The 27,234-nt window shown below is 42.8% G+C and overlaps 1 protein-coding gene across 5 annotated transcripts in view; it reads left to right on the top strand.

Moving 5' to 3' along the window:
- The window catches only part of LOC126259455 (alpha-L-iduronidase), a 231,075-nt gene that overhangs the window by 34,985 nt on the left and 168,856 nt on the right, over positions 1-27,234 (top strand). For all 5 annotated transcript variants that reach the window (XM_049956279.1, XM_049956277.1, XM_049956276.1 and 2 more), the window contains one exon: positions 3,302-3,439. In XM_049956279.1, coding sequence (XP_049812236.1) covers positions 3,302-3,439 — 138 coding nt within the window. The remainder of the gene's footprint in view (positions 1-3,301; positions 3,440-27,234) is intronic.

Below are 27,234 nucleotides of genomic sequence, written 5' to 3'. Positions count from 1 at the left end.
CAAAGCAGATGAATTGTCTGTGTATACATTTCAGAGGGTGTGTTCTTGGGAAAGACTGCAGTTTACTCAAGACTGTCACAACTGGTCTGCTGTTCATTGACAGTGGGTAGCCTTCTCAAATGAGTCACCTTTTCTAGTTCATAGGATGGATGGGCAGCAATGTTCCACCAATAAATGCTAAGAAATAAACTTTCCCAGCTATTTCCACAAGGACTCAAGGCAGTATGAGAAACTGGATGCTGCTTTTTTGGAATGTCTAAGGTTACTTAGCTGTCTAAAACTTAAACATTGGTTTGAAAACTTCAGTGCTTTGCTAGGAATGGCTCTATTGGAAATGGAATGCAATTGCCTCCCTGCAGCCGTTGAATGACTTACCCAAACTTTTATAGGGGAGACTAGTGGGGTCTGACCCACAAAGCAACTTCACATATTTCACATTAACAGATCACTGTGAGAGCTGAAAGAAAAGATAAATGACAGAATATTTTTTAAGACCAATTGAGGATTGGACCCAACAGTTTGGATTTTTAATTTGGCACTTACTCACAGAGCCAGTGAGAAACTGTTGACTGATTTGGCTACAAAACAGTCCTCAGAGATCACATTCAGTGATTAAATTTGTTGTTTTGATTGCAGAGAATGGGAGCTTTAACCAGGATAATGGTAAGGCAGAGATTTAGGAACCAGGTTTTAAATTGTAAGACATTTCCAGGGGCAGATGTGGACTCTGACCACAACCTACTGGTTATGAACTGTAGATTAAAACTGAAGAAACTGCAAAAAGGTGGGAATTTAAGGAGATGGGACCTGGATGGTCTAAACCAGAGGTTGTACAGAGTTTCAGGGAGAGCATAAGGGAACAATTGACAGGAATGGGGGAAAGAAATACAGTAGAAGAAGAATGGGTAGCTTTGAGAGATGAAATAGTGAAGGCAGCAGAGTATTAAATAGGTAAAAAGACGAGGGCTAGTAGAAATCCTTGGGTAACAGAAGAGATACTGAATTTAATTGATAAAAGGTATATGAAGCAGGAAAAAGGAATACAAATGTCCCAAAAATGAGATCGACAAGAAGTGCAAAATGGCTAAGCAGGGATGGCTAGAGGACAAACGTAGGGATGTAGAGGCTTATCTCATGAGGGGTAAGATAGATACTGCCTACAGGAAAATTAAAGAGACCTTGGGAGAAAAGAGAACCACTTGCATGAATATCAAGAGCTCAGATGGAAACACAGTTCTAAGCAAACAAGGGAAAGCAGAAAGATGGAAGGAGTATATAGAGGGTCTATACAGGGGTGATGTTCTTGAGGACAACTGCGTGAAGAGTTTGACGGAGCACTGAAAGACCTAAGTTGAAACACGGCCCCGGGAGTAGACAACATTCCATTAGAACTACTGACGGCCTTGGAAGAGCCAGTCCTGACAAAACTATACCATCTGCTGAGCAAGATGTATGAGACAGGCGAAATACCCTCCGACTTCAAGAAGAATATAATAATTCCAATCCCGAAGAAAGCAGGTGTTGACAGATGTGAAAATTACCGAACTATCATTTTAATAAGTCACAGCTGCAAAATACTAACACAAATTCTTTACAGATGAATGGAAAAACTGGTAGAAGCCGACCTCGGGGAAGATCAGTTTAGATTCCGTAGAAATGTCGGAACACGTGAGGCAATACTGACCCTACGACTTATCTTAGAAAATAGATTAAGGAAAGGCAAACCTACGTTTCTAGCATTTGTAGACTTAGAGAAAGCTTTTGACGATTTTGACTTGAATACTCTCTTTCAAATTCTAAAGGTGGCAGGGGTAAAATACAGGGAGCGATAGGCTATTTACAATTTGTACAGAAACCAGATGGTAGTTATGAGTCGAGGGGCATGAAAGGGAAGCAGTGGTTGGGAAGGGTGTGCGACAGGGTTGTAGCTTCTCCCTGATGCTATTTAATCTGTATATCGAGCAAGCAGTAAAGGAAACAAAAGAAAAGTTCAGAGTAGGTATTAAAATCCATGGAGAAGAAATAAAAACTTTGAGGTTTGCTGATGACATTGTAATTCTGTCAGAGACAGCAAAGGACTTGGAAGAGCAGTTGAACGGAATGGACAGTGTCTTGAAAGGAGGGTATAAGATGAACATCACCAAAAGCAAAACGAGCATAATGGGATGTAGTCGAATTAAGTCAGCTGATGCTGAGGGAATTAGATTAGGAAATGAGACACTTAAAGTAGTAAAGGAGTTTTGCTATTTGGGGAGCAAAATAACTGATGATGGTCGAAGTAGAGAGGATATAAAATGTAGACTGGCAATGGCAAGAAAGCGTTTCTGAAGAAGAGAAATTTGTTAACATCGAGTATAGATTTAAGTGTCAGGAAGTCATTTCTGAAAGTATTTGTATGGAGTGTAGCCATGTATGGAAGTGAAACATGGACGATAAATAGTTTGGACGAGAAGGGAATAGAAGCTTTCGAAATGTGGTGCTACAGAAGTATGCTGAAGATTAGATGAGTAGATCACATAACTAATGAGGAGGTATTGAATAGAATTGGGGAGAAGAGGAGTTTGTGGCACAACTTGACTAGAAGAAGGGATCGGTTGGTAGGACATGTTCTGAGGCATCAAGGGATCACCAATTTAGTACTGGAGGGCAGCGTAGTGGGTAAAAATTGTAGAGGGAGACCAAGAGATGAATACACTAAGCAGATTCAAAAGGATGTAGGCTGCAGTTGGTACTGGGAGATGAAGAAGCTTGCACAGGATAGAGTAGCATGGAGAGCTGCATCAAACCAGTCTCAGGACTGAAGACCACAACAACAACAACAACAACAACAACCAGGATAATCAGCATTCTTTATAAATAGAACTGTTTACAAATGGTTGAAAGGGCACAATAAAGTCTTGAAAGTCTTTCCATGGTTTCCAAATTTCCATGATTCTAACCCACTGGAACATCAGTAGTGCCATTTTGATCATCATGTTCCTTCATGAATTCTTCACTAAAATTCTGAGACACACTGTAGACAGTGTTCCAGGTACTAGTGGAGGTTTATTAGCATCAAACTGAATCACTCTTGTTTTATCTAGGCACAGTTTCTACTGAATCAGTGCATAACATAGATACTGAGAGTTGATCTTAATAATGTCACTTGACAGTGTCAATTTCAAGTAGATATTAATAAATTTATTCCTGTTTCATGTACTACTTCAAGTTTTACATTTACTTGTCTGTATAAAATATGTTCTCACATTTTCATATTATATTCTAATTACTGATAAGTTGTATTCATATTATTTGTTATCAGCCCTTCTTCACCATCAGAAGCACGCTCTTTCCTGCTGTCTTATCCTGAAAAGTTGAATTTAGTGCTAATTGGGGCACTGCCAAACTCTGCCATAAGGCATGTTCGTATTCACTGGATGCTTCACTTGATTGATTACAGGTAAAATGGATCTTTACTGCTATATTTACACTTAAGCACATAAAAGTGTAATATCAACTATGGTTATTTTAGAGACATTAAAATAGTGACAGTCATGTACTAGTCAGATGCAATTCTTAAAATTAAATACAAATCTTAGGACAAGTGTAGATTTACCTTCATTGTGCAACTCTGTTGCAACTGGAAAGAGAAACCTTAAGAAATTGTTGTTCCTAAGAGATTTTGTCTACAGCACTTTTTCTCATTTTATCATACTTGATATGTTTTCCTTGATGTATGTTGTTTCAGTTACATGCTCACAACATCCCAGTTATTAGCACCCTATATGAATTAATATTTGAGTCAAACGATGTGCAGAATGGAAAGGATGGTTGATTAAATCAGTTTGATGACCAAGTTAATTGATCTTTCCTTATTGTGTGCGAAATTGTTGGAGAAAATGCAGGACTTTTTTTGTCATCAGCTAGAATACAGAGGAAGTTGGGGAAGTCCCCAGTGCAATGAAGGACAGTCTTCTAAAATAAGGCTTACAGATATAAATAAGAAGTTAGCACCATGTAGTTATGAGTTCTCTCAAAGGTGGATGAATCCATGTCCAATCTGGAGACATGTTTGGAACACTTCATTTTGCCTCTGTAACTGGAGGGTCCTATGTCATGATCAGATAGTTGGTTGCACTGACTGCACCTTGTTATCCCGCACTCAAAGCCACATATTCTGCTCACTTTGACATTGAAATCATCACATTATTCAAACTTAAAATGACAAATCATTTTTAATTCTTATGTCAGCACCACTGTTACCAAAGAAGCATGGCAACATGTTAAAGAACTAACTTTGAGTTGTTCCTTCCTTAGACCTAAAGAGAATTTTTATTAATTTGTGTGTGTCTGTGTTTTTTTATTTTTTATTTATTTATTTTTTTACATGTTTGATGTATTTGTTCCCAAGAAAACCCATCATGGATTTACCTGCTATTGCTACAGTCCAGAGATATAAAAAGCTTCCCTATCAGATCTCTGTGGAGGACAGCCACATGAAAAGCTATGAACATCCTTAGGATGCGCAAGGATTGTGCCTAATTGAAAATTAAAAATTGTGGATAGAGAACACCAGTGGCCTAAAATTGGAATACTAGGATTAGGAGAGACTCATTGAAAAGCCGGTGACATTTCAGAACAGTTGATGGGAATTCACTATGTTTTTCTGGTAGCTCATATAATTCCATTAATGGTGTTGCTTTGTTAGCACACAAGTGATGGAATGTTGCAGTGCCTGTGTACAAGCCTACCATGATGAACAATACTAGTGAAATCCAAATACTAGCCTCGCAAGTTAAATATTATACAGGCATATGTATCAAATTCAGCAGCTGATGGTAAAAATGGAATGAAATGAGCATATGCCATCATTGGCCTGGAGATCCCATCCAGGGAAGTTTGGCCACCAAGTGCAAGTCTTATTTCAGTCGACACCACATTGGGCAACTTAAGTGCCAGTGATGAGGATGAAATGATGATGAGGACAACACAACACTCGGTCCATGAGCGGAGAAAATTTCCAACCCAACCGGAATTGAACCCAGGCCCGCTGCATGGGAGGCAAGCACGGTACCACACAGCTAAGCAGGTGGACTGATGGTGAAGAGAGAAGAATTTTGTGAGACCCTTTCCAATTTCCTTTGCGATGGTACTTAATGGTTATTGCTGAGTAGTTGCTCTTCCAAACAGTATCCCATGCAAGCAAACCTGTTGGGACTTTGCTTGATATTGCTCGTACCTTAGTACTCAGGCTATGCACAACTCTGTTTAAACATAATAGCTCAATGCAGTCATAGAGCTGAATTGTGCACATCTGCTTTCATAACCCCCAGCTAATTTGCCACAAGTAATAACCTGTAGCTGAGATCCTGCAGTCAAATAGTCTACACAATGGCTAGATTTGTGAGTTAATAAAATACACATAAATGTAAAAGAAAAGACAAATGAATAATGTATAAAGAGGGTTCTACTCTAATGTCTGTAACAGATGTAGATGACGAGATCTTTGTGAGTGTGCCAAATTCTGATGTTTGTTACATTGCAAACGTACGGATTGTACATCTCGTTTCCTACCAAAAGTGTAACACTGAGCTATCAGGAGGGACAGTCTTGGCGTTTGTGCCAGGAATAACACCTAGGGCAAGACTTAATTCTGTTCACCTGTGTAGCCGCCTGTTTAGTGAACTGTCGACGCAGCGTGGTACGTTGTTTACTTGGCATGGCTATCGCACACTGCTGGTGTGGAATGGAGCGATCACAACTAAGGGACTCAACCTGACAAATATGAGCTGACAGGGGACTGGAATCGTACTGATGTAATATTTGCACTACCTGCTGAAATGATGGATCGGACTATTTCAATATTTGTTCCCTTAGTTTGACATCAGGTACACTGTACACGATCACATCACACAACATAACATCTGAATATAAAGCACTGCAAACACATTTGAATTTGCATTTCCTTGTCGTACCCTGCAAATCTGTTACCCACTCGCTATAAGTTTGTTCTGACTGTTTTTTGCAATTGAAGATTGATACCTAGCTGCTACCACATTCACTTGTCAGTCATAATAGTTAGTCAGCGAATCAATAACACTATCGTATGCAAGTTCACTCGGAGTGGCGTTAGGAAAGAGTTTTTGAATTAATCTGAACACTGCTTTTTCTACCATTCCTCTTCTTGGTCACACAACTGTCCAAAAGGTGGTATAGCAGCTGTAGTAGGTGGTGCTTGTTCTGTCAGGCATGCAGCGTTGGTGAGTAGCTCCTGCACTGTGTTGAGCAGTGCTGATATTTGCTGCATCTGAAACTTTAATATCAGCATTAGCTGTGTGGCATCTAACACTTGCAGCTGTGGCACCTGAGCAGGGGGTGGAACAGGATTGGTGGGCATGTTTTAAGACACAAATGCAAAACATATACAAGGCAGGCAATCTAAATAATGACAAAATCAAAGAAATTTTCTGCAACGCCCACCTGAAAACACTGATTGAACACTGATTGAACAAAATGACAAGAACCTGTGAAAGCAATATGCATCCCTGCAAAGGAAAGCCAAGAGAAATTAAGGCACCAGCAACAAAAAACACAAATTTCTGTGGCTGTTGGCATATAGTTCATTTGAAGACTCGTTGCCAATTGTTGGGTCCTGCCCACTCATATGCTGCATTCTCGGACTCCTATACAATAATTCAAGCAAATCACATTAGTAGTTTTATTTCTATAAAGCAGGTTGACTATACTTAACTTTAATGTATAAAGATGTCACAAGGGAGAGGTGACATGCAAACAGTAAAGTTCTTTCTATACACAATGTTCCTGCAAGCTGACACATGTCACTGATAACTGATCTGAGAGTGCTGGTCTACAACTGTGCCTATACCGTCCTCTAATGTCCATATACTGAGCCAATCTGAGGAGCCGGAGCTGGCAGGAGCACACCTCTTGCAAGAGGCGGTCCTAATGAGCGCACCATTGGATGATGTCATATCACCGCCTTCTCTGGTTTTGCACTTTCGCCTTTGTTCTGGCGCTTATGGTTATGCCAGAACAAATATGACAGCCGTTGCATGTGCAGCCTGCTGACTGTGCTCCCTGTTGGAACAAATGAATATATAGGCAGATGTGCAAGGCTTTGCCAGTCACTTGTGTATTGCTAATTGTACTGGACTTTGTCTTCCACATGTATGTTCTGTTCAAGCAATAAATTACAGTGGTCTTAGTTTTAGAAACTCTTTGGTAATAGGATAGGATTCAACTCCACGTGTTCCACTTCAGCAATTAGTCCTTTGAGTTTAATTTCCATGGAGGCAGTGCTTAAATCTCCTCTTAAGCAACAGCAGGCACCGACAGTCATTATTTCCTGTTTAACAACTACATTGGAACAACTTGGGGACCTGTCAACAATGTATCCATGGCCATTCTCTGTGTATGATGATGCAGCAGAAGACTGTGATGTTTATGAAAATTCTACAGGCACTTAGACATTTAGGGTAACAGACATAAACTTATGCAAGGCTTTTTTTCTGTCATGGATTTCACATTACAGAGATCAGTTGTTGTGTCAGCTCGCCCTCTTACAAAAACCTTATATTCTTTCCTTTGATCAGATGTGTGCGTTACTTTCCACCTATCAGTCTCACATTATTGCTGCTCGTGTGGAGTTTTACAGCTGTGGATTTGGGCTCCCCTCTCTGACTTTAGTCATGGAGGCTGGTGAGTTATAACAAATAACAGATTCCCATTCTGGGACAGTTTTCACCACCTGTGGCTTACAAGGCTGTGGTTCATTCCTTAACATTCTGAGCTGTGGACAATTTATTTGTTTTGGATGCTTTTAAACTGATGGGATTCTCCATTCATGATGAAGTGCATTTGGTTTCCATTCAATTTATGGTTAGATGCTCTCTGTGCCAAATTTTTCCCTCTATTTTCTCCAGAACTGGGTTGTGCAACAGGATTTTGGGCTCACATTACAATGAAACAGGCTGCCTGCCCCCATTTTTTTCTGGGCCCGCCAAGTACTGATGACTTAATGGGATCAAGTTAAAGTAGGATTAGATTATCTTCAGTCCCTTGATGTCATTCAGTGAGGTTAATATTGATGTTATTTGATCTATTTCTTTGAGTGATTGGTCAACACTACTGGTGATACTCAAAAAAACCTACTGGTAAATTACACGTCTGCCGTGATTTTAAAAAATCTAGTAACGCACAGTCAATCATTGATACCTACCCCTTTGCCATGCCCTAATGAGCTGTTAAAAAATTATTGGGGGACCATTATCTTTCAAAGATTGACTTGGCAGAGGCATATTTACAGCTGCCACTTGATGAGGAATTTTAGTGCCTTCGTTATCAATATTCCATTTGGGTTTTATCAATACCAGCATTTGCCTTTGCATGTGTTGTGGCATCCATTATTTTTCAGTGGTTTTTAGAGCAACTTATTGCATACATTCCAGGATGCATAAACTATTTGAATGACAGAGTACGGCAGTGTCTGGTGCCTCTACAGAGGAACATTTGTAGAACCTTCATGCTCTATCCTCTGTTCTACAGTCTGCAGGGTTAAAGTGCAATTTGGACAGGGCACATTTTTTTCAATCATCTATTATTTGTTTGAGTTTTGAAGTCTTGCAGGCTGGCATTATACCATTGCACCAGCATATTGCTGCAGTGCAATACCCCACATCTGTCGAGGAATTACAAGCATTTTTAGCCAGAATTGTGTACTACCACAAATTCATACCAGTCACTGCTACTGTGGCACAACTGCTCCATACATTATAATGTAAATATGTTCCTCTCCAGTGGTCCCTGGCTTGTGACTGGGCATTTGAGTTAGTTAAATCAAAGCTGCAGTTGGCCCCTTGTGTTTGGTCACTTTTCAGCCAGGGCAACACCTTGTGCTAGCGATGGACACATGTCAGTTTGGCCTTGGCACTGTGCTTGCTCATAAGTATGCAGACAGTTCTGAACAGTGTATTGAATATGCCTCTAAATCCTTAAATTCAGGGCAACAGCATTATTCTCTGATAGAGAAAGAGGTCTTGGCAATCATAAATGCTCTAAAAAAATTTCATGTTTTCTACAGGTCTAAGCTTCACCTGTCATGATACAATTATGAGATACATCTTCAACCTACAGCGCAACATGCAAATGCTGACACCTTATCACCAGTTGATCCAAATCTAGAGTTTGATAAAGAAGAATTACTTGGTTTTCATTTAGAAATGGAATTTCAAGAAGTTGTTGGTTTTCCTATTACTAGCACTAAAATTAAAGCCACAGTAGCTACGGACCCTGTTTTAAGTAAATTTATTTGATTTGTGCCACGTGGCTGGCTGGATAAACCTCCAGGCTGTGCTTCTGATCATTTGAGAAATTATTTTGCGATACAAAAATCATGTTTCTGTTTGGGATGGAGTGCTGCTGTTAGCTACAGAGGACACTGCTCCCCGGGGTGTAGTTCCAGCACTCTTCAGCATGGGGTTATGCATTTATTACATGTGGGCAACTGGGGTGTGTCACATACAAAGTCTTAGCTTGTAGACATGTTTTTTGGCTGGGAATCGATGGGGGAAAAGCACGAGTTGCTGCGGCCTGCCCTCAGTGTGCCACCCATCAGGCAGCTTCCCTTGCTTCTTTGTCACTGTAGCCAGATCCACAGCAGGCTTGAGGATGAATTCATGTAGATTTTGTGGGACCTTTTTTGAATTTCTACTGGCTTATCGTAATTGATACTTATTCTAAGTTTCTGTATGTGGTTTGTTGTCTATCTACTTCTGCAGCAGCAACAATTTCAGCTTTGTCAAAAATTTTTGCAATGGAAGGTCTTCCATATACATTAGCTACTGACAATGGCCCCCAGTTCATATCTCAGGAATTTGAAGATTTTTGTAAGTGGCGTTTGCCATGTCAAGGCTCCTCCTTTCCACCTTCAGTCAAATAGAGAAGCAGAACAACTAGTACAAACATTTAAGTCTCAGATGAAGAAATACATTTTGGATGTGTCACTGGGAGTAGCTAGTGACCGGTTCCTCAGTTCTTATAGATTCACCCCAGTCAGCAATAAGATTCTGGCAGAGTTGTTGCACATTCATCAGCCCTGTACTCTATTTCGGCCAACATCAGGCCGTCCACCAGCACTGGCACCGGTGCCATGCCACAATGCTTCTGGCCTGACACTGCTGTTTGGGTTTGCAGGTTTGGCTGTCAACTGAAATGAGTGCCGGTGATAATTGAGAGTAGCCATGGCTGACGCCCCTGCATTGTCCGCATGGCTGGGGGTAGGGTGTGATGTCACATCAACCAGCTGTGACCTCACATGGGCGACTGTGCACTGGGTGCACCTTCGCTGATCCTGCATCCTCCATCTGCCCAGCGGTCTTCTACATCGTGACCGGTGCCCTCGCATCCTCCTCCACTGCTGCTGCTGCTACTGACATGTTCACAACTGTCCCTTCCACTGTGGTGCTCGCTTCAGCTGTCGGGGGGTAAGGCAAGACCCTGGCTTCTGCACTGTTGCAACCGATGCCTCCATCACTGTGGTGTCCATCGCAGCCAACGCCGCCTGTTCCACCACCTGCATTGCAACCTCCATCGCTGTGGTTGGATTCTAATGTGGAAATAGACGACGCACCAGTATCTTCCTGTCCTACCGTATGGCCTCTCATGAGTACAGTACTCACCTCTTTGCAAAGGTAGAGGAGTACTGTAACTACCAGTTTTGTGTGTGCGCTGCTTCATAGTTCACACATGAAGTTTGTGCTTGATTCGGACACTAGAGGCCATTCAGCCCGCTAACATGACAGCAGTTGTGTGCACAGCCAGCAGGCCAGAGCAAATGGCTCAGCCACCCACTTGTGTATCACTAATTGGAATGTACCTTGTCTTACGTGTGTGTGTGTACTGTTAAGCAATAAATCACAGTGTTCTTGGGTTGGAACAGAAATACCACCAGAACAAGCTGGATTTGTGCATAATAACGGAACCTGAGAGCAGATTCTCAGTGTCAAACTGTTGAATGAGAAATGTAGAGAATTCAATACCCCTTTAGTTCTTTGTTTCTGGGACAATAGCAAGGCTTCAAATGATGTTCTGTGGAAAGAACTCTGGAATGTGTTATCAGAAGTGCATCTTCCTGATCGTCTTATTACCCTTAATAGAAATCTCCACTCTGATAGCAAGGCCTATATAAGACAATTTCAAGTCATTTCTAATGATGTAAGGAGTTAGACTGGGGTTCATTCTATAAGCAGTTATATTTGAAACCTGTGGAGAATGTGTTATCAGAAAAAGATCTATCTGAATTGTAGAACGGTGAATCAGTAATTTAAAATTCCCTGATGATACTGTGCTTTATGCACAATCACAAGTGGAAATGAAGGAACTACTGGACAGAGTTAAGAGAGAAAGTGAGAAATTTTTGTTGTCAGTAAATAAGAAAAACACCAAGATCATTATATTTGACAGAGATGAGTCACTACCAACTAGTTACTGATCTACTATCAGAATATGAGGAAGCTGATCACTTTGTCTACCTGGGCTCAATGTTTCAGAAAGAGGGTGGCTCTACTCAGGAAATATGGCATAGAATTTCTATGAGCAGGGATGCTGCATCAAAACAGATATTTATGTGGAAAGACTGAGTACTAACAAGGTTTACTAAACTGAGAATGCTGAAATCTCTGGTGTTTCCAATTTTCCTATACAGGGCTGAAACTGGGATAATAACTCAAAGGGACCGAAAAAGAGTTGATTCTTTTGAGATGTGGACATACAGGATGTTATTGAGATTATCGTGGTTGGACAAATGAACCAACAAATCAAAAAATGGTTCAAATGGCTCTGAGCACTATGGGACTCAACTGCTGTGGTCATAAGTCCCCTAGAACTTAGAACTACTTAAACCTAACTAACCTAAGGACATCACACACATCCATGCCCGAGGCAGGATTCGAACCTGCGACTGTAGCGGTCGTGCGGTTCCAGACTGTAGCGCCTTTAACCGCTCGGCCATTCCGGCCGGCGAACCAACAAATCAATCCTTCAAGAACTCACAGTGGGGAAGCTATTGTCCAGTAGTTGTTTCCAGTGAATTCTGCAGTTCTTTGGTCACATAGTTTGATGAGAGAAGGATGACTTGGAAAAAATTACCATCTAAGGCAACAGTGAAGGAAAAGGATTACAGGGAAGACCACTGAGACAATGACAGTGAAGGAAAAGGATTACAGGGAAGACCACTGAGACAATGGCCCAGATAAAGCAAAAGAAAAGCCAAATATAGAGCCAGACACTCCAAGTTGCAGAAGTCTGGGAACAATGGAGGCAGATTGTTAAGAGGATTGTATGATGGGTTGTCAAGTTTCACCTGCGAAAGACAGAACAGTGATTGTGATATTAATGGCGATGATGATGGTGATATATTTATTATCTGACCCCAAAGAGGAGTACTTATAATGGCTAACTGGCACTCTCAGACACATCAGAAGTGATGTGGAAGTCAAGAAGTTGGTGGTATTCTGTCCTACCTTGATGTCTTTACCATACAAAAAGTTACATAATTTCCCTTAGTTGTCACTATCCACTACAGAAGGACACTGTTCTGAATACTTTAATTCTTCTGAAGCTCAATTATGTAGACATAATGGACACAAAACAAAGGAAAATTCTTGTTAGCCACCAATGGCTTCATCATTATAGCATAGCCAGCAGATTGGCTACATTAATAAGCTATTCACACCTGGCATTAATCTATAACAATTGTTTGCATTGACACAAATTCATTGTAACACATTACATGAACTCTCCTTTACAATCTCAATTGGTAGCAAGATGTAAACAGTTGTTTTGTAATTGTGGCAGACCCATATAATTAGATTACATGCAATTTTTGTTCCCTAAATCCATAGTGAGGAGATCATCAAGGATATAGATCATTTCATTAAAGAAGACTACATATTTACAAAATAAAAAAATGATACATCTCAGTGATTTATGCAGTTCACAAGTCATCAAGTTTTTGGAAGCAGAATATGTCTCCATTGGAGATCAGTGATTGCATAAAAGATGTGGAAGTTTCTACTTTTAATTTCACTATCACATTATGCAATTTAAATGATCAAAGTTCGTCTTTAGAATCATTTTGCAGTAGGGTTCTCCAGATTTTTAATTGTTCATGAATTCTGAAGGAATCTTTCCTAAAGAAATCTCAAATTGAGCCAAGAAAATTTTCTTCTTTTATTGTGGAGGTATGAAGTTGGAAATGTCACTAGTCTGGGTCACTGGTAGGTTTTCAGAATGATTTTGTGTGATTTAGAAGCCAAAAGATTGTGAGTGAAACTTGTGTGTCTTGTTGTGAGTGCTGAAACAAACACTCCTCCATTGCATAAAGGCTCACAACGAAAAGTGCCATCAGTTGGAAGAACAATTGTTTGGGATGCTGGTGTTATACTTGAAAAGAGAGACAGCATTGGTCGTATATTTTTATTATCGCAAAATCGATTTTCTGTCACTGAGTGACCATCTTCAGTGCTGTATTATATAACTTAAATGAGTAAGCACTGGTGTCTGGTGTCAATAAGCTTACGGCAATCACATAGACTTCATGAATTCTGAAGGAATCTTTCCTAAAGAAATCTCAAATTGAGTCAAGAAAATTTTCTTCTTTTATTGTGGAGGTATGAAGTTGGAAATGTCTATGTGATTGCCGTAAGCTTATTGACACCAGACACCAGTGCTTACTAATTTAAGTTATATAATACAGCACTGAAGATGGTCACTCAGTGACAGAAAATCGATTTTGCGATAATAAAAATATACGACCAATGCTGTCTCTCTTTTCAAGTATACCCATTATCTGGTCGTAGTACACAGGACACTATGGATGCTGGTGTTGTTATCCACATTGGTTTTTTTGTGACTCAGCTTATTTTCTGGAAGGGTGCTCCAAGATGTGAACTTGCAGTGACAGTCAGAATGTGTTACTACACTATCTTGCACTTCAAATCAGCAAGTAATAAATTGATAATTCTGTCACAATTTGCAAGACTTTTACATCTCATGTTGTTGTATCTTAACTGCTCTAAAAAACTTTGTGTACAAACATATATTATGGCATTAGAGTCAAATAGAGCAGAAAATGAAAGAAAAAGCATTATTAAAAAATAGCTTTACTGTGGAGTAATATAAAAACAATGACCACAAATGATGACAGCCTGTTTTACAGTGCTCAGTTCTCCACATCTTTGAAATCAAAATCTGTTCTGGGATAACATTCAGTACTGTGTTGCGCTACCCCACGTATTGTGCGTACTATTGTGACCCAATCTTTGGGCAAAAGTTTATAAATCTTTAACAAAAATAAGAAGAAGTAGCTATGGAAACACCGTAGAGTGGTTTGTTTAACAGTGGCAGGTCAGTAGCCACTGGTGGTCACAATGAAAGACTCACAGCGAGGATCAATAAAGGGCACTCCACAGCAACAGCTGTGTAACAAGTGCGGAGATGTCACCACACCTTGTTATGGAAATGTGACTATATGCTGGGTGTTAGTGAAAAACATGGGTACTGGAGGCACATAAATAAGTCTGTATTTTAAGGCAGAAATCACTTTTCATCACTGGAAGGCAGCAGTACCACCACAATGTCAGAGCAGTGCTGAACAGTAACTCAAACGGGCTCTACCAGCTGCAGCCAGGGGTGTGAGACCAGACTACACCTGCCTTCTCCACTAAGTCCTGATGTCCATGTCTGCCGCCAACTATGTTGAGTGCTGCGGCACCAGCTGCTGGCCACTTCTGTCAGAGGACAGCAGGTTGTATCTCACACGCAACAGACTCTACACGTCAGTAATGCGGCCACATCTAGAGCCAAGGAGCCATCTCCCAAATGAGACACCATTGTAGCACTATACAGTGTGATACTGACATCAGTGACCATGGCCTACAGAGGCTGTTGACTTCAGCACACCAAAGTGCTGGTTCAGCAGCATGAGGTGAAAGCTGCAGCTCATACATCAGCCCCAGCCAGGGTCAATGAGGAGAGGTGTGCCTACCTCTCTGTGCCATGTATCGAGATCAATAAAAGTTCTTTGTAATTGTTAAGAGTGTTTGCCCTAGGCCTCCACAGCCTGTCAGCATCACTCAACATCCTCATGTGATATAGTTGGATCCCCCTTGGATGCTGTCCACAGGGTTGTCGACACATTACTGGACAAGCCTGTCCCATCTTTTCATGGTAACTCTCCTGAGTTGATCATTTATGTGAGAAGAGTTCCAGCAAAGATATATATCATGGGTTTTAACTGATCCCAAGTATGGTCAATGCAGTTTTATCTTGCACTATTGTCTTGAAAGAAGATCCCATTACCTAAGTGTTGGATTTATGACTGGGAAATAGATTGGAGGATTCTATTGTGACACTGCATCAAATCAACCTTGATAATGATAAGAGTTGGCTGATATCTGTACATGATACAGGCCCCAAGCATGACTGATACACCAGTGTGCTGAACTCATGGGGCTGAATTCCTGAGACGCCCATTGATAACTGCCTGCTTCTTCACTCTTGTGTGTTGGTCACCAGGCATCCAACAAGACTTACACTTATTGGTGAAGAGAAGACAAAGGGTTTTAATCCAATTTCCATTGTGATGTTCCCATGCCCATTCTTTTCACACACATGGTACCAAAGAGTTGGTACCGTTTTTCATAATGGGCAACTAGAAGTCATATTTACCATGTGGAGATGTTTGTATGCTGTCTGAGCCAACACAACTATCCCTTTTGCCTCCAAAAAGGCAGCACATACTTTTGTTGTATTCTCCTAGGTCTGTCTCTGCTGACCTCAATGTCAATGGGAAGTTAAAACATAATCTTCCTTCCTTCCCTTTGGGGCACCTGTGAGCTATAATTGTAGACAGAGATAATCAGCTGATGTTGTTAACTAAAGGCAGCCTCTGTGTGGCAGATCCACTGTTTTGTGTCTAATGATAGAGGCTGAATGTCCAGGCCACATTGTGGTGTATGCCAGTTTGGTGTGTGTATGTGTGTGTGTGTGTGAGGGGGGGGGGGGGGGGGGAAGAAAAATAAATGAATAAATAAATAAAAAAATCACAGCAGGAGCAGTTGGCATTGTCAGAAATTCACCCTCCTGCTGGTTGTGGACTGGAGTCAAGCTCACAGCTGCAGTTTATGAGTACCAGGTGCAGCAAAGTCCAAGGACTTTTCCATGGCCATTTCTGGTGCATTGTCCCCCTGCTACCTGCATTGGTCATTCACCGTGGCACAGGAAACCAAAATTCATTCACCACGAGGCTTTCTTATTTCCTGTTGGAGCTATGGAAATACACAGACCAGAAAAACACACACACACACACACACATTATATTTGTGCATTCTATTGCTTCATGGAATTTGGCTAAACTAACAATAACACAAACCTCAGAAGTCCAGCTACTGATTCTGCCCTTTATTTAGGGACAGTAAATAGCAGAAATGTCAGATCCAAATATAGTTAGTGGAGTTCAAAGAGAAAGTACATAAAAGAATTTGAAAAATTATGCCTGTGAAGAAAAACAGTGTTACACAACTGAAATAATAATTTAATTACAAGAATGAAAAATGCTTATAGCACAAGAAAAAGACAAGTATGTCCTAGGCAGAGTTAAGGATCTAAGAGAAGAGCGTATCATTCGAGTTTTCTGGTAGCTTCAGACACACTTAACTCAAAACATCTTCACATAATCATTCTTTTTTACTTGTCAGTCAGTGTCATAATATAATCCATCATGTCAAGTAAAGTAAGATGGTACATGATGCCATGTCATATAACATGACACAGCCATCATATCCTCCAACATAGAATTTGTCATATCATGCAATACGACATATAACATGCCATTTATGTTTAGGATGCATGTGTCCCCTCTCTGGAATACTTCCTATTGTAGATGCACCCCCCACTCTCAGGTACTTCCTATTGTAGATGCATCCCACACCCTAGAAACATATCAATTGTGTCTGTTTGTTTATACACCTCTCACCATACGTGTAACAGGTATGCTGGGGGAAAAAATGGTCCCATCGGGGAAAAAAATCAGCCTCCCTCCACCCAGTAATCAAAGTATTGTTTTGTCATCACCAGAAACAAACCCGCTCCCCCTGCAGGTTCAGGGGTAAGAATAGGCCTGTGCTATTCCTGCCTGTTTTAAGAGGCAACTAAAAGGAGTCTCAAACGTTTTGGCCTCTATGTGATGGTTCCCTCTTGGGTTTGACCTCTATATTTCCAAATTTTTTCCAAAGAGCGAGCCAACTTGGGAAGGGCACCTTGCATGGTGCATTGTGTCTATCATGCATTCAGATCTTCCACCTGCTTTCTTGCCACCGCATTGCAGTCCCACTCGTTCTCCATCTCTTGGGCAATGATATATTCCTGGGTGCGATTTCCATCATGCACTGTGCAGTGTCACTTTCTGCGGAGACGACGACCATAGCCTTCCTTGCACCTAATATCCAGCACGGTAGCCAGTCTGTTGTTGTGGGACCGCCATGTACCCTGTTGGTTGTAGCCCCCTAAGAACATAGGGATCACTCTGATGATGAATGCTCCGTTAACTCCCCACATATGCCAAGGAGTAGATGCCTATCACCCTGGGGCGTCGGGACTCCCAACAATGGCCATCCTGCCAGGTGGCCCTTGCTGAGGCTTGGTGGCACCCGTGTGGAGGGCCCTTGGTTGGAGTTGGTGGCATCAGGGTGGATGACCCGCAATGAAGCGTGGTACACCATCTCCTGCTGGTGGTCAGCCGCCAGCAGTCTCTAAACGTTCGAGGGGTCAATTTAATGCAAATACGTATGACCCCAAACCATTCCCCTCCCTGGTCACACCCTGGGAGGAACGAAACGCTTAGACTGATAGCGAAACTTATTCGGCCCTGTATCTAGTATGTACAAAATGCGGTCTGGGTCAGTCTTCATAAAGACAGCATCCTCTGCCCAGTCCCGGGCATTACTCACTTGTAAGAAGCTAGGGGATGTTTCTTTTATTATCACGCCCCATAAAAGCTTAAATATGGTCCAGGAAATTATATTCCACAGGGATCTTCTTTTACAGTCTGATGATGGTGCGTCCACCAGGATCTGAGGGATAATCAGGTTGCCACCAGTGCCTTCACCTTGGCCTTCGAGGGTAACACATTACTCGAGAAGGTGAGGGTGATGGTATACTGCTGTGATGTCAAGCCATATATGCCTCCCCCGATTCGGTGCTTTAAGTGTTGGAAGTTCGGCCGTATGTCTTCCCGTAGTGCTTCCAACCTCATATGTCGAGATTGTGGATGTCCATCCCATCCCAATACTCCATGTGCCCCCCTTCCCATTTGTGTTAACTGCAGAGAGCACTATCCCCCTTGCTCGCCAGACTGTAGGATTCTACAGAAGGAAAGGAAAACCCTAGACCGACTGGCCTACACTGAAGCTAAAAGGAAATTTGAAAGGTTCCATCTCATGCGCATGACATCTTACCGCACTACTGTCGCTACTGTTCCAGCCCCATCTGTTGAACCAATTGTAGTCAGCTCTCAGAGCCATAAAACCACTCCTGCCTCCTTGATGGTGGGGGCCACTTCCCTCCCAGTTGCTCCCGCACCACCTACCTCGAGAGCAGCACCCTCCCAACCATCAGGGACACCAGTCGCCACTTCTAATCCGGAGAAGTCTTCTTTAGCTTCCCTCACTAGGAAGGGATCCCTTGGGTCACTCCCTTCCCAGGTTCCTACCACTGGCACAGCTGATGACTGCCAGTGGCTGAAGAAGCCACAGGTTGCTGGTCGTAGGGCTTCGTGGTCCTCTTCAGTCCCAGAGACTGAATCAAAGAAGCCCCCCCCCCTCCCCCAGCTAGGGCAACCAAAGGAACAGCGCAAGAAATTGAAATCGAAGACCCCTAAGACCAAGGAAATTGCAGTGGCCCCACTCCACAGCTACCTACCAGCTCTGCGTCTGAGGATGAGGTGGAAATTCTGGTGTCCGCTGATGACATAGATCTCGCCGGACCCTCAGACATGATGGATGTAGCTCCCACAGGAACCCCATCAGTGGCAGCAGGTGACCCAGCTTTTTTCGACTGTGGACAATGTCATTCTCCAGTGGAATTGCAGCAGTTTTTTCCACCACCTTGCTGAGCTCCGGCAACTTATCAGCCTGCACCCTTTCTTCTGCATTGCTCTCCAGGAAACTTTGTTTCCTCCATGGCTATCACATTATTATAAGAACCAGGTGGTTTATGAGAGGGTATCTGGTGGTGTTGACATCTGTGTCCTTAACTCTCTTTACAGTGAGTGTGTCCCTCTTCAAACGCCTTTAGAGGCTGTCGCTGTTTGAGTGTGGATGCCTCAGGCTGTTACTGTCTGCAGTCTCTATCTTCCACCGGATGGTGATGTCTCGCAACATGTCCTGGCAGCACTGATAGCCCAATTGCCGCCACCTTTTCTGTTACTCGGCGACTTCAGTGCCCATAACCCTCTGTGGGGTGGATCAGTGGCAACAGGCCAAGGCACTGTCATTGAGCAAGGGTTGGCACAGCTCAATCTTTCCGGCTTAAATAATGATGCCTTCTCACATTTCAGTGTGGCACATGGTGCGTACTCAGCCATCGACCATTCGATATGCAGCCCTAGCCTTTTACCATCTGTCCAATGGAGTGTGCATAATGACTTGTGCAGTAGTGACCACTTTCCAATCTTTCTGTCACTCCCACAGTGTCACTCCTCTGGGCACTCTTGCAGAGGGGCTATGAATAAGGCTGACTGGGACTTGTTCACCTCCATTGCCACTATTGAGCCTCTTTCCAATGATGCCATTGATGCAGTGGTTCCCTTGATCACCACTGGCATCGTTACTGCCGCAGAATCTGTCCCTGTTCTTCCGGGTCCCCTTGGTGGCAGACTGCGCCTTGGTGGTCACCCAAGATCGCTGAGGCGATTAGAGATCACAGGGGCCCTCCAGCATCATAAGCAGCATCCATCATTAGAACACCTCATCACCTTTAAATGGCTATGTGCGCGAGCCCACTGCCTCATTCGCCGATGCAAGCAGGAGTGTTGGGAAAGGTATGTCTCCACCATTGGTCTCCGTACCTCTCCATCGCAGGTTTGGGCCAAGATTAGGCCTCTCTATGGCTATCGGACCCTCGTCAGCGTACCTGGGCTTTCACTGAATGGAGCAGTCTGTACTGACACCAACATGACTGCAAACTGCTTAGCGGAGCATTTTGCTCAGAGTTCCACTTGTGCAAATTACCCACTGGCCTTCCACTCCCTTAAAGAGTGGTTGGAACGTTGGAGTCTTTCATTCCACACGCACCACCCTGAATAGTACAATGCTCTGTTCGGTGAGTGGGAATTCCAAAGTGCCCTAGCTGCTTGCCCTGATAGGGCTTCCGGACCAGATCCCATCCACTGTCAGATGTACAAACATCTCTCAGTGGACTGCCAGCAATGCCTCCTAGACCTTTTCAATCGTATCTGGGTTGAGAGTGAGTTCCTGTCGCAATGGCGGGAAAACATCGTAATCCCCATGTTGAAAGCTGGCATGAACACACTGGAGGTGGACAGCTACCACCCCATTAACCTCACCAATGTTCTTTGCATGTTGCTCAAATGCATGGTGAGCCAGAGGTTGAGTTGGATACTTGAGTCTCGGAGCCTTCTGGCTCCGTCTCAGGGTTGGTTCGTTAAGGGCCGCTCTGCCACCAATAATCTGGTCTGCCTGGAGTCTGACATTCGTACGGCCTTTGCCCGCCACCGGCATCTGGTTGCCATCTTTTTTGACATGCAGAAGGCGTACAATACGACATGGCGACATTACATCCTCACTACCCTTCATGGGTGGGGTCTTTGGGGCCCGCTCCCGATTTTCATAAAAAAATTCCTGTCGCTTCGTTCCTTCCGCATGCAGGTTGCGGCCTCCCTTAGTTCCTCCCGAGTTCAGGAGAATGGGGTCCCGCAAGGATCTGTCTTGAGTGTCTTCCCCTTTTTTCGCTGCAATTAATGGGCTCACTGCAGTGGTGGGAACATCTGTCTCAGCTTCCTTGTATGCTTATGACTTCTGCCTATACTATAGCTCCACTGGCATTGCAGCTACTGAACGGCAGCTGCAGGGTGCTTTTCGCAAGGCGCAGTCTTGGGCTGTAGCACATGGCTTCCAGTTTTTGGCTGCCAAGACCTACATTATGCATTTCTGCCGGCACCGCAGTGTCCACCCTGAGCCACAGCTTTATCTTGATGGCGAACCTCTTTCTGTAGTGGAGACGCATCGGTTTTTGGGATTAGTCTTTGATACCCGGTTGACTTGGCTCCCTCATATTCGGCAGCTTAATCAAATGTGCTGGCAGCATCTTAACGCTCTTCGTTGCTTGAGGCTCACCAGCTGGGGTGCTGATTGGTCTACCCTTCTACATCTGTACCAGGTGTATTATTATGGGAGTGTGGCTTATGGTTCAGCATCCCCTTCTGCGTTGCAGTTGCTTGACCCCATCTTTCACAGTGGGATCCAACTCGCCACTGGAGCTTTCTGCACAAGCCCTGTCAACAGCATACTAGTGGAGGCTGGTGTCCCTCCATTGCAGATCCGGCGCCAACGATTACTGGCCACTTATGCTGCACACGTTTCTAGCTTGCCCGGGTATCCCAATTACCATCTGCTGTTCCCCAACGCAGTTGTCCATCTGCCAGAATGGCAGCCTCGGTCAGGGTGTACGATCTCGGTTCGTGTCTGGGCTTGAGTTTTTACCTCTCCCACCTGTTTTCCGGGCCCATATACGTGTATTTCTGTGGTGTGTGCCATGCCCATACCTTCGGCTCGATTTGGCACAGGGCCTGAAGTACTCAGTCCCTCCTGAGGCCCTCCACTGCCACTTTCTTTCACTCCTTGCCATGTTTCAAGGCTCTGGCGTGGTCTGTACTGATGGTTCGATGGTTGCTGGTCATGTTGTGTATGCACTTACTCTAGGGGATCATTATGAACAACGCTCATTGCCAGCTGTCTCCAGTGTTCTCACTGCCAAGCTGGTAGCCATCTCTCGTGCCCTAGAGTATATCCGCTCCTGCCCACATGAGTCCTTCATTATCTGTAGTTACTTCCTGAGCAGTTTACAAGCTATTGACCAATGTTTTCCTTGCTCTCATCTGGTGATGGCTAACCAGGACTCCCTCCATACTCTTGCCCGTTGTGGCCACTCTGTGGACTTTGTGTGGAAACCAGGCCATGTCGCCATCCCGGGAAATGAACGGGTAGACACGCTGGCCAAACAGGCTGTCAGTGCCCCGGCCATGGAGATTGGCCTTTCGGAGTGTGGTCTCTGGTCAGTTTTGTGGCAGAAGGTACTAGGTTCCTGGGATGATGAATGGTGCACCCTGCCTTCACCCAAGGGTAGACACGCTGGCCAAACAGGCTGTCAGTGCCCCGGCCATGGAGATTGGCCTTTCGGAGTGTGGTCTCTGGTCAGTTTTGTGGCAGAAGGTACTAGGTTCCTGGGATGATGAATGGTGCACCCTGCCTTCACCCAACAAACTTAAGAGTCATCAAGGAGACTACAGGCGTGTGGCGCTCCTCCTTGTGAGCCTCCTGCAAGGACTCAGTTGTTCTTTGTTGGCTCCGTATTGGCCACACCTGGCTGACGCATGGTCATCTTTTGTGCCGTGAGGACCCACCTCTCTGTTGCTGTGGATCAGTGTTGACAGTGGTCCACATCTTGTTGGCCTGTCCGTTTTTAACTGCACTCAGGCAGACATTTGCGCTGCCTGATATGCTCCCTTCACTTTTATCGAATGACGCTGCAATGGCGGTCCTAGTTTCGAGTTTTACTCATGCAGGGGGCTTTTATCACTTGATCTAAGGGTTTGTGTCCTTTTTTGTGTTGAGTGTGGCCTTTGGCCTAAGGTTTTAGATTGTGGTTTCTAGTGTGTTTCTTGGTGGTTGGCTTTTCCTGTTTTGTTTCCATGGTCAGCTGTGCGGCATCGACTAATACAAACAACATATCTCTTCCTTCACTAGATCTTTCACTCTCTAAGCTAATGGCCCGTGCCTTCTTGCTTATTCCGTTCACTGTATGACTTGCTGTAATGTGGACGTTTTCACTTACCAGTATAAAGTGTGTTTTCCTTGGGCTACAACCCAACCAAATTCCCACAGCAATTTGATATTATTTATTATTTACTATGGCTGGTGAATCTTCTGGATTTTAGGCTCAGAATCAGGAACTTGAGCCTATAAATTGCAAAATGCAGGTTTTCCAACATCTTGCAACTAAGAGAGAGCTCACTGTGCTGGGAAGTAGGTTTAACTCACAAAAGAGTGTGAATATGTCAAGATGTTTTGATTTAGATGTCTTTGAAACTGCCAGATAAATCAAAAAGGTAGTTCCTTTCTTTTACATTCTTAACTCTGTCTAGGACATATTCATCTTATGTGTTCTATGATAGGATCATTTTTCAATATGGTTCCCAACTTTTACTCTAACATACTTTTTACATTAGATTCCTTAGCTGGGCAACCAATGCAGACTTTTGTTGACTTGGATGATGAATGATGACGAATGATATGGTATATGTTTTTCTATTGCCTTTTGAATCATGTTTCTTATATTGTGGCAGTTGATAAAGCTTTCACTAAGCAACTGGATATCCATAAATTACATGCATTTGTCTATCTTCTTACAAAATTTGAACCGAGTCACACAGGTTTGAGACATAGAAGTGGTACGTGTAAAAAAACTCATAAGCAACCTGTTTTTGTGTGTAAAATTGAAATGAAGCTAGATTTTTTAAAGCTAATTCTCAATTTTATTGTAAGCAAGCTGTTTTTATTTATTTGATTCACTGTAATCTGTTTTTGCACATTCATTTCACAAAAGAACAAATTTTGCATGCTATATTTAACTCAACTTTAAACTATCATATATCAACAATGGATGAAGATTATTGGATCAAAAAGATTTCATTTTGACTTTATCCATTTATCTACCTTCCTGCAACATCTGAACCATTTCATTCAAGCTTAAAATATAGAAGTGGTGTGCTTCATAAACTTCCTAGATAATATGTTTTTTTGCACGTGAAATCTGAATGTAGCAAGATTTTCTCAAATAGTTAAAACTTATCTTAAATCAAGGTTGGATACACTGGTGGACCCAATTTGAACCATCAGTCTCACTCCAGTAGAGAATTATTTAAGGATGATTGTTTTTGCACGTAAAATCTGAACAAGGGTTACTATTTTTGCATATAAAATTTGAATGGTGCACATACAAATTGTGCCAATAGCTGAACATTAATTTCTGCCCAGTTAAAATCTTTTGCAAAAGGAATTAATCAGTTCACACAATTTGCCTGGGCATCAGGTCTGGTTTATCATTCGAATCTTGCTTAATATACTTTAACATAGCTATAGTAAGACAGATATTTGAATGGCTGTACAAATGGCCACTGGTCCCAGCTACCAAACACTTTTTACCCCATGTTCCTAGCTCAAATAGGAACCAAGAACCAAGACCCCCAAACCATGATTCTGCATGCAGCCTTTTCATACATATTTGTTACAGCACTTCCAAACTGTACAATTGTATTTCACAAGAAACAAAGCAGAAAAGGTATAAAACAATACAGTTGTGTAATCTATAAAGTACAAGATATAACCTCACTGTTGGATTCATAATGATTACCACTAGCTGCATAGGAAAAATGCTGAATTTAAACCAAGCAGAGGAACAATCTGGCTTGTGGATATGGCACTGTACCAGATGCACTCAGGACCCAAACATGAGAATGTTGTGTTAGTTAAATTTTTAAAAAAGACAACCTTTTTATCTACCTCTGTTCTGTTGATGTGACAAAAGTCAACTGGTTTTCACTAGAATAGGCTGAATCATCTTCAGCCAAGTCAGTCTGCCAATCAAATCATGCTGCACTATAACCTCACTTGTGAGACAGGGTTCTTGGAGCCATGGCCACAAAGTGGAGCTTCTTCTGTTTTGAATTGTTGCCCAGAGAAACCGCTAAACAGCTTGATCTTCTTTAACGTTTCACTTCCCATTTCCCTTTTCCTCCAAGGTTGGTCTGGAGCTACTGGAATTACCTTCTCTTATCCCCTCTGGCAATCCTCGCCATGTGATCCCCATACAAAAATAAACTGATACGGTTTCTGTTTTATGAAACGAGTGTCTTATTTACAACCCCACACTACTTTTTAATCATTATTATACCCATCCTCAATAGGCATGTGTACAAACTGGCATAAGAAATGGGATGCCAGATTTGCTCCGTTTTTCCGTCTTTGAGATGGTGTATGTGCTCTCCTATGCATTAAACTATTGCTTGGGCCTGTAAAGCTTCATGCTAATGGGTAGTGGATGAATGCTTCAGTCAGCCCAAGCTACCTGCTATAGTCTACCCAGCACTGCTTTTGCCACTGCTGTTGTTGCACAAGGCTATCCAACACTGACCACTGCTCTTTGCTTCCTTTGCACAAGGCTACGTCATGGATATGTTGACCCAACACTGCCCTGACATGGGGCACCACCACCCTGTCACTTCAACGTTTCCATGCTGATCATTCATGAGCAGACATGTCATGAGCTTTGCTTCTAGGGAAAAGATGCCACCAGGACCAGTGCTGCCAGAGATATTACTGAGAGCTACCACGAAAGATGTTTTGTTTGTTTTGATGCATATAGTATAAAGGGATGCTTAATCCATGATATCAACAATATTATGAAAAGGATAAATTGCTACTCACTGTAAAGATGACACTTGAGATGAAAAAAAAAAAAAAAAAAAAAAAAACTGACTCTTGGACACTGAGCTTTGAGTGAAAGCCTTCTTCAGAAACGAAAACATGCACACTTTTACACAAGCAAGCACACCTCATGCACACATGACTGCTCTGCTGTCTTCAGCTGCTGCAGCCAGAATTCAACTGTTGCATTGAATAATAGCAGCAATTGAGAGTGGAGCAGGGAAGTGAGAGATATAGTAGGGTATGGGTGGGGGAGGAGAGAAGAGCACCATCTGGCAGAGCATGAAGGGACTAGATGACAGCAGGACAAGGCTGCTAGGCACAGCATCAGGAGGCTGTGGTGGAGGGAGGGAGGGGTGGGGAAATGGGGAGCAGAAAAGGAGCAGAACAGAGAAAGGGAAAAGACCAGTGGGAGCATTGGCAGAGAGTGGTGCACAGTGAAAGTGAGGGGATGTGAATTGTAAAGAGAAGATAGGTCAGAGAGCTGGAAAATGTTAGGTGGAGTCTGCGGGAACAATAGGTTGTGGTAAGATGAGACCAGGATAATTTTGGGGGCAGAAAAAGTGTTGTAAGAACAACTCCCATCTGTACAGTTCACAAAATTGTGGTGGTGTAGGAGAGGATCCAGTTATGAAGCACGATAAGCACTAAGAACTTCAGCTTTGTAACCAATGTGCTTTTGGAGGTACATGGGTGATACCTTTGTCATCTGGTCTCATGGATATGATGCTCTCAACAGATTTTTGGGCCACTTTAATTGTCTTCATCTCAGCATTAAACATACCATGTGGGTTGAAAGTAATGGGATGCTTACATTTTTGGACATCATGGTTTACAAAAACACAATGGTACTCTAGGATATAGTGTTCATTGAAAGCCAACACACACAGTCAGTATCTTCACGATAAGAGTTGCCATCCACCATACCAATGCAGTGGTATCCTTAGGACTCTGGTACACAGAGCATATGCCATTTCCAGTGCAGACAGTTTAACCCAAGAACTTGCACATTTTATGGCTGCTTTTAGGGAAAATGGATACTCTGAGAAGCAGATTCATCAGGCTGTGGAGTTTGGACAATCCCTGGAAGCACTGAAAAGGTGCATAGATCTGTGGCTCTTATTTCTTATGGTGAAAGCATATCACTTAAGATTGGAAATTTTCTAAGGAGTTTTAACAAAAAGAGTATGTTCTGTCCACCTTCCAAGATTAGGGCACTACTCAGCTCTGTGAAAGAATGATTTGGGGCTTAGGAAACTTGGCATATATAAAAATTCTGTGTCATTGAGGGAAGACTTACACTGGCCATTCAAACTCCATACTCCATGACAGGTACACGGAATATTGCCACCATACGAGGCTACGGCAGCCGTAAAAATTGGCAGTAGCAGAACACTTCTTAAACGAGGGACATGGGATGAAATTTGATGAGACTGTGACAGTTGCCAAAACTTCC

Source organism: Schistocerca nitens, chromosome 5, assembly GCF_023898315.1.
Source record: "Schistocerca nitens isolate TAMUIC-IGC-003100 chromosome 5, iqSchNite1.1, whole genome shotgun sequence".
Taxonomy (NCBI): Eukaryota; Metazoa; Arthropoda; class Insecta; order Orthoptera; family Acrididae; genus Schistocerca; species Schistocerca nitens.
This window is presented reverse-complemented; position numbering and strand designations above follow the sequence as displayed.